The 13,509-nt window shown below is 48.0% G+C and overlaps 1 protein-coding gene across 2 annotated transcripts in view; it reads right to left on the reverse strand.

The window, feature by feature from the left end:
- Positions 1–13,134, reverse strand: part of FOXO3 (forkhead box O3) — a 118,893-nt gene extending 105,759 nt beyond the window's left edge. For both annotated transcript variants that reach the window (XM_057737643.1, XM_057737639.1), the window contains exons 1-2: positions 12,900–13,134; positions 11,054–11,811 (exon numbers count right to left, since the gene is read on the reverse strand). In XM_057737643.1, the coding sequence (XP_057593626.1) occupies positions 11,054–11,671 (618 nt within the window). In that variant the 5' untranslated portion in view covers positions 11,672–11,811; positions 12,900–13,134. The remainder of the gene's footprint in view (positions 1–11,053; positions 11,812–12,899) is intronic.
- Between the last annotated feature and the right edge of the window lie 375 nt (positions 13,135–13,509).

Raw genomic sequence — 13,509 nt, forward strand, 5'->3', positions numbered from 1 at the left:
TGATATATATTAAGAATGTGGCACATAGTACCAACTTTCAAAATGGGAGCTATTTTATTTTTGTCTTACCCCCACCCAAAGTCCTACCCGTACTCAGGAGGTAGCAGAGCATAGTAGAAAAGGAAAAGTTCAAAGAAACCTGGGTTTAAATCCCAAGTAATTTACTTAAACTTCTCTGAATCATTTTCTTGTTTTTAAATTGGGATTTATATTTAAATGCCTACCATGTAGGATCAATATGAAATGTAAAAAACCTAGCTGAGTAACTGGCACATAGTAAGTGTTCAATAAGTCATACCTGCTGCTGCTACTACTACTACAACTAGGCTTCAGAATATCTTGTGTCAACTCCTCTTTTTAAAACTGTAAAAACCAAACTGTGTTTCCAATTGAGTTACAACCCTGGCACCCTTTCCCAAAAGTATCATTTTGAAATATGAGAATAAACAGATGCAATTCTGATTCTTAAATACTTCTGAACATTTCAGCCCAAACACCTATGAGGTATCTAGAGAATACCTGCTGCTACCTGGATGAGGACAACCACTCTATGTTCTGTGCTACACTGGGATGGCTGGGTTCTATGGACATAAATGTATACAGAGGAGACAGGAGCCTGAAGGCTCAAGTGCGTTGAGACTCTGAAAGGCCTTGAATCAGGCGTAGAAGGAGCTGAGGGGACTCCAGAGAGATTCTAGATTAGCCTTACTGCCACCATGGATGGCAGTGAAACTGACAGAACTCCATCTTCTCAAGCCTGACTGGGACAGGAAAGAGAGAATTCTTTTTTTTTTTTTAAGAACTTTTATTGAGATACAGTTAACATACAATAAACTGCATATATTTAGAGCATACAATTTGGTATCCCAATCTCCCAATTCATTCCCCCCCAACCCTCCCTGCTTTCCCCACTTGGTGTCCATATGTTTGTTCTCTACATCTGGGTCTCTATTTCTGCCTTGCAAACCAGTTCATTTGTACCATTTTTCTATAGTCCATATATATGTGTTAATATAAGATATTTGTTTTTCTAACTCACTTCACTCTGTATGACAGTCTCTAGGTCCATCCATGTCTCTACAAATGTCCCCATTTCATTGCTTTTTACAGCTGAGTAATTCCATCATATGTATGTACCACATCTTTTTTATCCATTCACCTGCTGATGGACATTTAGGTTGCTTCCATGTCCTGGCTGTTGTAAATAGTGCTGCAATGAACATTGGAGTGCATGTGTCTTTTTGAATTATGGTGTTCTCTGGGTATATGCCTACCAGTGGGATTGCTGGGTCATATGGTAACTCTATTTTTAGTTTTGTAAGGAACCTCCATACTGTTCTCCATAGTGGCTGTATCAATTTACATTCCCACCAACAGTGCAAGAGCGTTTCCTTTTCTCCACACCCAGGAAAGAGAGAATTCTTCTTCAACACTCTCCTTCCGCTGAGGACCCAAGGCTGCTCCTTCCCCTTAAAGACTGACCTGTCCTAGACCAAATCTCTCAGCCAGACCTCATAGCCTTAGAGTAAACCTCAAGTTCACACTCCACAAGTACAGCCAAAGCACTAGCTTCAAAAAATAGGCCAAGAAGCAGAAATTGAGTAAGGAGAGTTAGGAGGGTTAGGGAGGGAGCCCAGGATACAGGCTAAGCGGGAGGGAGGGAGGGAGGGAAGAGTTGCAGCAGTTCTCACTGGGAAATCAGGGGAATTCATGCCTCCCTTCTGTGCCTCACATCAGGATGAAGAAAGAAGAAATTTAGATTACCAGAAAGTAGCCTATGAATAATTAGCATTTTAATTTTAATCTAAATAAAACCTCTTTTTTTGAGGGGGGGCAAAATGGGTGAAGGGGGTCAAAAGATACAAACTTTCAGTTAAAAAATAAGTCCTGGGATGTAATATACACCATGGTGACTAGAGTTTGTATATCTGAAAATTGCTAAAAGTAAATCTTAAACGTTTTCATTACAAAGAAAAAAATGTTAACTAGACTTATAGTGATGATCATTTTGCAACACGTATAAATACCAAATCATTATGTTGTATGCCTGATACTAATAATGTTGTATGTCAATATATCTCAATTTAAAAAAATAAAATAAAACCTTTTTTATTCTTCTCCTCTACCTACAACCCTTCCTATCCTTCTCTCCCATCCCTGTGCTCCTGTGTTTGTTTCCTAGGGCTACCATAACAAATTATCACAAACTTAGGAGCTTCAAACAGTAAAAACTTATCCTCTCACAGTGCTGAGGCTATTAGTCCAAAATCGAGGCGTGGGAGTGCCATGCTCCCTCTGAAAGCTCCAGGGAAGGGTCCTCCCTGGCCCCTGCCTCGCTGCTGGTGCTCCCATCAATAAGATGCTCCTTGGCTTGTAACTGCGTTGCTCCAATCTTTGCCACAGACTTCATGCAGGCTTCTCTGCGTCTACCATGTCCTCTCCTCTCCTCATAAGGATACAAGTCACCGGATTTAGGGCCCACACGAATCCAATATGATCTCATCTTAATTTAACTAACTACCTCTGGAATTTAGGTTAAAGACTCTATTTCCAAATAAGGTTACATTCTGAGGTTCCAGGTGGACATGAATTTGGGGGGTATACTATTCAACCCACTACAGCTCCCAAATTAAAATAAACCACCACCACAATACGGGGCAAAGTGGAGGGAGATGACAGATTATGGCTTCACAGGATTATAGAATTTTATTTTATTTTAAATATTTACTTGTTTGTTTGGCTGTGCCAGATGTTCGTTGAGGCATGCGGGATCTTTAGTTGCAGCATGTGGAATCTAGTTCCCTGACCAGGGATCAAACCCGGGCCCCCTGTGTTGGGAGTGTGGAGTCTTAACCACTGGACCACCAGGGGAGTCCCAAGATTTGTGGAGGCTTTTTTTGTTGTTTTTTTTTTATATTTTGGCCACACCTCGTGGCATATGGGATCTTAGTTCCCCAACCAGGGATTGAACCAGCGCCACCTGCATTGGAAGCACAGAGCCTTAACCACTGGACCACCAGGAAAGTTCCAACTACAGAATTTCAGGTTATAAAAATGTCAAAGTTTATCATCTTCAGTGGATCCATAACTACTAAGTCTAAATTGGCAATAATGTAGCTTTTGCCTTTCTCTCACCCACAGGAAAATGAAATCTTGGAAAATATCAAAAGTCTCAATTAAAAGAGCTCTAAAACACAGAACAATCCACTGACCCAGGCAGGTGACACACTGTGAAGTTTGGTAGAGGTACAGATGATCATTCATATATATTACCAAGAGTGGAGTAGCAAAAAGATGTAAGGCAGGGGAGAACATTTTTCAGTTAAAAAGGCTTTCATTTAACTATTTGGGGCTGGGAATTGGACCACAGGTCTGAGAAAACCAAAGTTTCCTTTTAAAAAAGTTACCTTAGGTTTTTAAACATTCCCTCCTCCAAATGACCCTTTTCTAATGATGACACAAGCCTACACGGAAGCACTATATGTTAGAGTTCTTTTCTGTTGTTGTTTTTAACCAAGGTATTATTTTAGCTATGTGGGGGAAAAACTTGAGATCAGTTTCAAGACTTGTGTACTCCCTCTACTGGCTCTAAATTTAAAGAAAATTCTCAATGGCTTCAGGAGCCAAGTTATTAATTTCACTAGACATCCAAAACACAGGGAAAATATGATGTGTATTCTCCCACACATACACATGCAAAAGTCTTCAAAGAAACAAAAAATGACAAAACACATACTGAAAACTGTCAAAGGCGTCTGTTGGATTTATTATCAGTTCACTCCAGAGGAAAGCTAGCTCATTTCGTTTATTTGTTTGTGGCAGGGGCCACTTCCTACCTTGGCCTTGCCCTCTACAAGTGTGCCAGAGCTTTCCCGGCTCTAAGCTCACCTCTCCATCGCAGGACACGGGTGCACCTGGACATCCAGGCATGGTGAGTCCCCAGAAGATAACCTGGCTTCTTCACCATAGACAATTACTAGAGTAGCAAATTAGTGCAAGTACCACAGGGCACCAGAGAACTTACCGTGTAATGGTATCCCACAGTAGAGACTGACACACTGCGGAGAAAAAGTCTCAAGATTAAAACCTCAAAGAAAGGTCCAAGTGAAAACGCACACTCTTGGGGGGGGGGGGGGAAGCCCAGCTTGAAACATACTCTAATCATACACTTGTGTTACACCAGGGAGGAGTGATATATTACCATATTCTACGGATGCTTGCTTTTGTACTTCTTTTTCCATCTGGCGAAACTACAATACTGAGAAATGAAAGTTGTTTGTTTCAGAATAAAATGGTTAGAGCCTGTCTGAGCAGTGATGCAATCAGAACTGGGTCTTCCATGATAATCACCAGCCGAACCACCTATTTAGAAAACTACCTCGGAAGAGCGGAAGACTGGCCTGGAAAGGTCCAGCTCAGACTGCTCGCTATCTCTTCTTCCTTCATACGTGACTTCTATTTTCCAATCCATAAATGTAAAACTTCAAGTAAATCTGAGACTTTATGCCCCCAAATGCAGAACATTATGGACAACTTAGTTTTACACCAGAGCTCTGCTCCTGTAGTGGCTAGGTACATTTTAGGCTGCAGAATACCATGGTGACTCTTTCTAGACAGTCATACTGATGCTGCATAAAGTGGGGTTCACAGACAGAGGAACGCCGATTTCAACTTTCTCTTAAGGAAAAGTCATTCCAAGATCAGGTTTCCCTCAGTGTTTGTGATGGGTAGTCACTGGCACTGGGGAAGTTTTCAGGGACTTCTACATCAGGAAACAAGACACTGCAAGAAATGCCTCAGATGGCAGAGCACCACTTCATAATTACTCTACATCATATGAACACCAACACTAGGAGGTCGGGGCCATCTCTGTAGCTACAAGTATCCAAAAGACTCTACACATGACATCACCCTACTCCTGAGTCACATCACCCCCTTTCACTGTCACTGTCCCAGAACAAGGCTAAGCTCATGGGCTGAGGATGGAATGATCCCAAAAGCAGCTCCAAGTGTCAGAAATGCTTTTGTCTGTGAGACACCTTCCTTGCTTTCAAGGCTCTTACACTGTACTTGAGAATATACAGGAGTCACAGAAAAATGACAAAAGGAACAGACAGGAGTCAGAGGGTGGGCAGGTGAGGCTGGGGTTGAGGGAGCAGATTTTTCCAGCAAGGTGAGCTGAGAGTGCTGATGGAGAATGCAAGAAGAGAAACACAGCTACTCTCCTGTCAGCCAACCTAGAGGCTTGGGGAGGGGAAGCAGAGGAGAGCAAATGAAGTAAGAGTTGCAGAAATGGAGGCACTGACTCGAACAGCTGTGAAACCACAATGGTTAGTAACAGATATTACAGAACATTGGTGCCCTGGGCTCACACAGACACACTCTTAACTCCACCCCTGCTAGCTGTGGGTCCCTGAGCTAGCCACTCACATGCTCCTGGCCCGTTTCCTCACTTGCAAAATGAAGTAGTTAGATGATCTTTAAGACTTCTTTTTGTTCTGAATTTGAGGCAAGAAGCAATGCAGATGATTCGACTGCATCAAGGCTCCACATCTGCTCCAAAAGGCCAGTCCTCACCATGGCCCCACAAGGCAGAATTGGGGATCCCAGATTAGTCCAGGGCCACAGGTATGCTCTAAACTGGGTGGACTCGGGAAGGCCCCAGCTTCCCCCAAACAGACCCAAACTACAAGAGCCAAGTGGCAGCGGCCTTGCGAGACAAAGCGAGCTGAAAATGGTCTGCAGAGAGCTAAAGACCAGCTCTAAGGCAGAGCTCAACACCAACTTTGCCGTTTGCCAGTCACCTCTCTGCAGAGAGCCAAAGCACTAATGAAAGCAGAAGTACAAATGGGAAAAAAGGCAAAGAGGAGGGACAACAATGACAAGTGTACAGAGCACAGATCTGCATGCTTATTTTCTGTCTTCCCCCAAGAAAACACGAACTCCTGTGAACTGGAACCTTATCTGCCGTAACTACATCACGGTGCTCGGCAGAACACCCTGCCTTTGATAAATATTTCTTGAATGAATGAAACAGCATGAGATGCAAATGGGTAAAAGCGTTTTCTCTTTCCAATCTTTTACTCATTTACTGCACACCAGCTGTATCATCCACTGATACTAACCCACCTACATATATGTCATCCCCTGCTCCTTCTACAGTAGCAAAAAGCCAAAATGGCCCTCAGGGCTCTTCCATTTGTGATACAGGAAAAGGTGAGGAGAAAAATGAGTCAAAAGTAGGAGCAAGTCTGTTCCCCACAGACAAGATGAATGAGTATGAAAACAAAATAAATCCCATATTCTCTCTAGCCCAGGGAATCTGGAACCTGATCAGCAATGGGTAATTTGGGTACCTCCCCAGAAGGCACTGGCCTAAACAGTCTTATCTTTGCATTTTTATAAACACCTTTGGATGAATGGTGTCTGCTAAACTTTTTGCAAACCAAGTAAATGATTTTTTAGTGAGATAAGGCTTCTTCATTAATTCCCAAATAAAAATATCTTGCAGGTTTTAAGTAAGCATCACAAGCAGAGTTATTAAAAAGTTTAACTACAAGATGTTCTTTTATGGTGTCATTCTCTTAAAATAGAACCCTCCTAAAAACTCCTAAAAATAAGTCTGCATAGCTTCATTTCATTTTTGAAGGAGATAAACATATCAAAACAAACAGCTTCTTTTTAAAAGAGCCTCTCTGCTACACGGGGCTCACAGATCAAAGTCTAAGAGGGTCAATTTCTTCACCTCATAGGTCGATGACACAGCTTTGAAAAAGAAGAAAAACAGTCCTAGTGTACTGCTGCTGTAGAAAGAGGAAGTATGTTAGTTGAGAATCACTGACGAAGACAGTACTGCCAAAGGAAATTACAAAACAGCATTTTAGCAACAGGGGCCAAGCTGAAGACAGATTCCTCGTACACGGCATGACCATAACTGGCCCTTTGGTGAGTTACTCCAAAAGGGGACTAGGTCAAAATTAGAGGCCAATATGGAATTATTATGACTTTGTCATTTTGAAATTATTAAAAATATTTTTAAACATCAAAGTTGCAGTTAAAATAATATGTTTTAAATATAGTACGGTGAAAAGAAATTGGGTGCATTCATCTAAAGGGCTAGAACAGAAAGGACATGGGCAAGCATTATGTTATGAGGGCAGCTCAGCTCTCATCTTTTAACCTTGGGAAGAACTGGTAAGAGGACACATTCTCACATGAAGGAAGACTCAGACTCTTGAAGAATCATCCTCTACAGCAGCAGCAGAAGTCCTCACACAGTATCATACGTTTATGAAATTGTAGGAACCGTCACAGAAACTCATGGCTCCCTAATGTGACTGTGCCCTGACCCGTGGGAAACGCAAACATGTGGATGTGTGTAGGAGAATTAGTGATAAATGGGCCTTACCAGGTAAACTCTGGAGTCCTAGAGGTCTGCCTGAGACAGGAGGAAATGAGAGAACTCACCAGCTCAATTATGGGTGCAATGCAAGTCAGCTTAATCTGAATTAAAGGAAATGTAACCTTTTTCCCTCTTAACCACATCTGATTATTCATTTCTACTTTAAGGCCAGAGGTAAAGGAACCTGTGAGGTAGCCATCACCTTTCTCCCTGGCACAATCTGCATCTGCAAACTTAAGTTAACCAAGAGCTTTCTCCTTTTGTTAAGATGCTCTCTTTTCTGCCACCTTCATCACTTCATAGTTCCTAAGCACCCATCCTAATAGGCACCGGTACCTTTACAAACACTGTGCACTCACTCAGCCTCCATCAGTTATCGTCCATTTTTCCATTGCTGAAATAATAACGAAGATTTTTAGATTGAGAGGCAAATATGCTTTTCTGGAAAACAACTTCTACTTATGTAAGACTCAATACTTAGTAAATAACCTTTAAAAAGGATGAATTCAAACGAAAAAGCAGTGTGATAAAGATCTCTAGAACTGCGGCTACTAATTACCTCTGTACTAACTAGATGTATGATCTTAGAAAAGTCATTAACTTGAAGAATCAGGTTCTTCACCTATAAAATAAGGGGGTTGAAGGAAATCAGCAAACCTCACCCTGGCTGTACCTTAGAATCACCTGAGAAACTTCAAAATAAAACAACCCCACCAACCAATGCCCACACATCAGCCCAATTATATCAGGTTCTCTCGGTACTGGTATTTTTTAAAAGCTCCCAGGTAATTCCAACATGCAACCAGGGTTTTGAACCACTGGTCTCGATTCTGATCTCTAAGGCCTCTTTTCTAATTCATTCTATGACCTTAGAGTGATAATTCTAGTTACAAGATCTCATTATGCAAAGGCCCAAAAAGCTGCAAAAGAAGTAAGGCCTAAACCCTGCAAATTATGCCTATGTGCACACATGACTAGGAGAGATTAACTTGAATTCTAGACATTTTTATAAGTTAGAAACATGAATGCATAACTCAGAATGAAAGTAGTGTGGTTTAAATGCACATGCATGCTTCCAAAATGACTAATCATGATAGGAATCGACTCCTGATACTTGGATGCATGGAAATGGGTCACAATTAGCTCCTGACCTCTCCCTTTTCCCTTTTCTTCCACCCCCACTAAACTACAAGCACAAAAAAGCTTGGCTATTAGTCATAATCGGAATGTGAAACCAGCAGCCCCAGTTTCAAAGGGCATTCTCCATCATCAAAGATTTGGCAGTTCCTGCATGGCTGCATCTTTTCATAAAGGTCATCTTGCAAAAACTCTTTAACTAAATTATATCTCTATAGTCTTCAAGGATTAGTTTTCATGTGATACTCAGAAATGGAATTGGTGTAAAATTTTAAAGGAAAAACACTCATAAAATACGTGCCCTGTATTAAACATATTAGGGCTGGGCTGTTTCAGTTTACAATATTTCACAAGATTTTAGTTAAAGAAAGATGAGATACCAGAGAAGGAAAAAAGAAACCATGAGACCAAAAATAAAACCACAAAGTTTATGACTAGGTCCAAAATCTCTACTGCAAATCCTGCAAGCTACATGAAAATATAATTAATCCAGTCTCAATGCATGGCTACCTTTGATAACACCACTTTCTCATATAATTCTTAAAAAAAAAAAATTCCAATACTTTTAACTGGTATTATCTTTACAAACATGATACAAAAAATGTTATTTGTGGACTTAAAATTACTTTTGTAATCTTAAAAATCATAAGAAAGGTGAAAACACTTTTTATGTTAACTTTTTAACTAACTTAAAGCTAACTTTTAACTAACAGATTCTCTGCACCAAATTCAAAATATGCAGGACTAAATTTCACATGTGAGAAATTTGGAAAATATTCCACCACCATCCCCTATCCATCTTCTTAGATCCTATAAATCCACCCCTTTCTAACACTGTACACTGAGATTTATCCTTGCTATCTGCTTGGAAACTCAATTTTTAAAGGTATCACATTAGCACTGCTTTGAAATGGAACTCTCATCTGTTTCATAAATACCCCTCATGTCACACAACTCACACTCCGCTGCAAAGGAATAAAATTAAATTGAATGTAAGATTCATAACATTAGCATTGTTCAAGGATGAGACAGATCTATGAAATACTATCAAAGCACACATTTTGCTTTTAAAGTATCTAAACAACCCCTTCCCAATACTAGCACTGGGAAAAAATGTTTTTAAAGGCACTTTGCAAGATTTGCTTAAAGCAAATTAAAAGTCAATAACACTAAATTCATTAGCTTTTTCAATATACTGACTTCTCTCCTGTGCTTTGGTTCTCCACCTAAGATCAAACTGTTCTTATTTTATAAACCCACTGGAACCCAGGAAGTACAGGGCTCCCCAAAGACAACGAAGGAAGGGACAGGAGAAGGAAGGAACTATCTTTTAAAAAATAAGAACAACAACAACAACAACAACTTGTTAACAGAAACAACTGACCAACAATATGTATCTCCAACTGCACAGGGCACAGGGCTCTCTTTTGCCTGGTACACATTCATATCTTAGGAGACAGGGCAAGGAGGATGAGGTGCAAGAGCAAAGCAGCTGGGTATCAGCAGCCCAGCAGGGGCACAGGAGTTAATCTCTTTGGATGCCCAACTGCAGGAAGTCATTACATCATAGGCCTTTCCACACCTTCTCCCTACCACGTGTCCAGTGCCCCAAGAGGCTGAGAAGGAACAGTAGAGAGCCTCTCTTCAGGTTCACTTACAATAGGTAGAAACCACTACGGTCCAGCCCTGCCAGCAAACCTTCCTTCCAAAGGCCTAGGTGAAGCGCCAGGCCCCAGTCCTCCACACCTGGACCAGAATCCAGGCCTCTGCAGGCCACCTCAGCAGGGAAGCAGCAGGTGCGGCTAGTCCCTGTTGAGGTGGCAGGGCTGGCCTGTTCCAGGCCCCAAACCATCTCAGAGGCTACTCAAAGGCAGGTTTGCTGTTGAGACATCTCTGAAGAATAAAGGTGTCAACACAAGCAAGGAAAGACAACCGTCCAGGAAAAGGTTTACAACCACTGCTTTTTGTAATGAGATCGATGTGCCTGCGTGGAGCTAACAACCACAAGCCCCAAACTTGGGCACAAGGGTTCTCATCCAGCTAGTCAGAACACACCATGCTCCTGCGACCGAATGAAAACCGCAAATCCAACTCCACCTCCGGGCACGACTCCCAAACACGTCCCCTCACTCCACCCACAGGAGCCTTGCCGCACCCCCACTAAAGGGAAATCTACTCCAAAGTTGGCCGAGGACCTACCTCCTCCGCGAAGACCCAGGAATCCTGCAAATGCACTCCAATCCGTCTGTCCTTCCCTCGCCGGCGTGCCTCGCCCCCTCTCCCCACCTGGCCATTTGCCCAGGAGCCTCCTCTCCCCCTCCCGCCGCCTCCGCGGCCGTCCTCGGGTTCCCCTCCTCTGGGGTCACACAGAACCCCCAAAGCCTCCCAGCGGAGGCTCTCCCTGCCAACCCCTCTCCCCGGCGCCCTGAGGCGCGCTCCGACGAAGCGAAGGCGCGTCTCGCACAGCGCAGGAGGCCCGGCGGGTCTGGCCGCCCACCCCAGGTGGGTACGCACCTTCCAGCCGGCAGAGCTGTTGCTGTCGCCCTTATCCTTGAAGTAGGGCACGCAGCGCACCATCCACTCGTAGATCTGGGACAGAGTGAGCCGTTTGTCCGGGGAGCTCTCGATGGCGCGAGTGATGAGGTCGGCGTAGGATAGGTTCCCCCACGCGTTCCGCCGCGACGAGCATTTCCTCGGCTGCCCGGAGCCCCCGGCCGCCCCCGGCTGCGGCGGTGGCAGAGGCTGCTGAGGCTGCAGCGGCGCCTGCGTCCCCCCGCTCAGCGCGCCCGCCGCGGGGGCTGGCCCGGACCCGGGGTCCTGCCCTCCGGGAGCCAGCAGCCGGGCCGAGTCCTCCAGGAGCAACCCAGAGCCCAGTGGGCCGACCCCACCGCCGCCTATCGCCATGGCCGAGCCGGCCCTACCGCCGCCGTCGTCGTCGTCGTCGTCGTCCTCCTCCTCGGGGATCATGGAGTCAGCGGCCGCCTCCCCCGAGGGCTTGGCCGGGCTACCCTGGAGCTCTGGCCTCTGCAGGGGCCACGTACACGAGCGAGGCCGGCTTTGGGGCTCGAACTCCGGGTCCAGCTCCACTTCGAGCGGAGAGAGCTGGGCCGGGGAGGCCGGCGCCTCTGCCATCTTCGCCGCCCGCCCGCGGCTCGGGCTCTCGCGCTCTCCTCTCGCGCCGGGGCGGGGTGCGGCGGGGGAGGGACGGGGGCGCCGCGAAGACTCGGGCTCCCGGGCGCCGGCGCCGCCGCCGCCGCCGCTACTGCCGCCGCCTGGGGAAGCACGAGAGGATAGAGAAGGAGAGTTGGTTATCCCGGGCTGGAGCGCCGTCCTCGGCGAGTCCTCGCCCGCCGCCTCCGCTGCCGCCGCTTCCCGGCCGTGCAGCGCCCGCCTCCCAGGAGCAGGCAGACCTGGAGACGTGCGTCCCGCGAACCTGGCGCAGCAGACACCGCCCCCCGACCAGGCCGCTGGGGCGACGGGAGCGAATCGACGGGCTCGCACGGGGCACTCCCCTCCCCCGCCGCGGGAGCCGCAGGTCTCTCCTGGGCTAGGGGGCGGGGCGGGGCGGGGCGGAAGGGGAGGGGCGGGGAGGGGAGGGGCGCGGGCCTCGCCTTTAAAGCGGGCGGCCGCCGGCGCTGGCGCAGCCCCGCCGCTGCCGGAGCCCGAGTCCCGGCTGGCGTGCGTTTGTTTATGTTTCGCTCGGGCCCGCTCGAGCGCTTCCCGCGACGCCGCCACCGCCGTGTGTGGCGTCTTCGGCGCTTCTCCCCAGCACCGGCCCCACCGCCTTCGCGCCCCCCTGCCGCCCCCTCCCAGCCGAGGGCTCGAGCCCGCGGACGGCGCGGGCGGCTCCCTCCTCCCCTCCTCGCCCGCGGGCTGAGAGCGCAGACGTGGGTCCGAGCGCAAACGGCCCCTTGTCACTTCCAGAAAAAGGGAAAGACGGGAAGAAGGGGGGCGAGCCGCTCGGCGGGTATCTGCAAAGGGTCGAGCCGAGCAGCAACGGCCACTTGAGGGGTTTGTGAGGTTTATTTTCCCGCGAGCGTTGTGTCCTCCACCCCCTTCCCTGGAAAGAACGGGAGGAGGGGGAAGGCGGAACGTAGATCTTCCAACAGGTCGGGAAGCACCAAGGCTCCCGGGCTGCCTGAAAACCCGGACCAGCGCGTTCGTCACCTCCTTGCTCCCGCTGCTGCCATCTTGACAGTTTCCCCCCTCACTCAAGTCCTTTAGGAACACTAGCGGGAGAGAAGAGGGGCGCGCACACCGAGTCACGGGGAGGGAAAAGGGAAGCGCCTGGCCCAGCTCAGAAGCAGATCCGGAGTCACCGGGAAGGCGGCCGACCCCGCTGCACAGCTCCGGCGCCTACCTGGGTTCCTTCCCTTCAGGGACGAGGGGGGAGGACGCACAATCCCGCGCGGGCCCGGGGCACGGCGAGGAGGGGGCGCGCGGCCCCGGCCAAGGAGAGGCGCTCCGGACGCCGCCGCAGCCCGCCTGAGGAAGCGCCTGTCAGCCTGCGCGCCGCTGCCTTCCACATTCCTCCTCCTCCCCTCCACGAGCAGCGCAGCCGCGGCAGCAGCACAAAGTTATAGACACACGCAGGGTGCCTCAACCTAGGCTGACGGCGGGCGGGCGGGTCCCCGCCCAGAGGGAGGGCTGGGCGGCGAGCCCGGGTGTGCGCGTGCGTGTGTGTGTGCGCGCGCCTGCGCGACCGGCTCCGCGGGGCTGCGGGCTCGGATGTCAGGGCGCGCGCCAGGGGCCGGGACTCGGCGGGCTCCTCCTCTCTCCCGCGAGCCCCAACGACGACAGAGCGCGGCGCTGGCCCCGGGGAAGAGGGAGGGGAGCCCTCAGAGCCCCAGACGCCCCACGAGCTCAGTCGCGTGGCTTCCCTGACTCGGAGCAGGGCGCCTGGCACCGCGGGGTCCCCGGCTGGCGCGTCCCTCCGCCAGGCTCTGGGCCCGCCCTGGTGTCCGGTTCCC

The sequence above is a fragment of the Hippopotamus amphibius genome, chromosome 6, assembly GCF_030028045.1.
Source record: "Hippopotamus amphibius kiboko isolate mHipAmp2 chromosome 6, mHipAmp2.hap2, whole genome shotgun sequence".
Classification (NCBI taxonomy): domain Eukaryota; kingdom Metazoa; phylum Chordata; class Mammalia; order Artiodactyla; family Hippopotamidae; genus Hippopotamus; species Hippopotamus amphibius.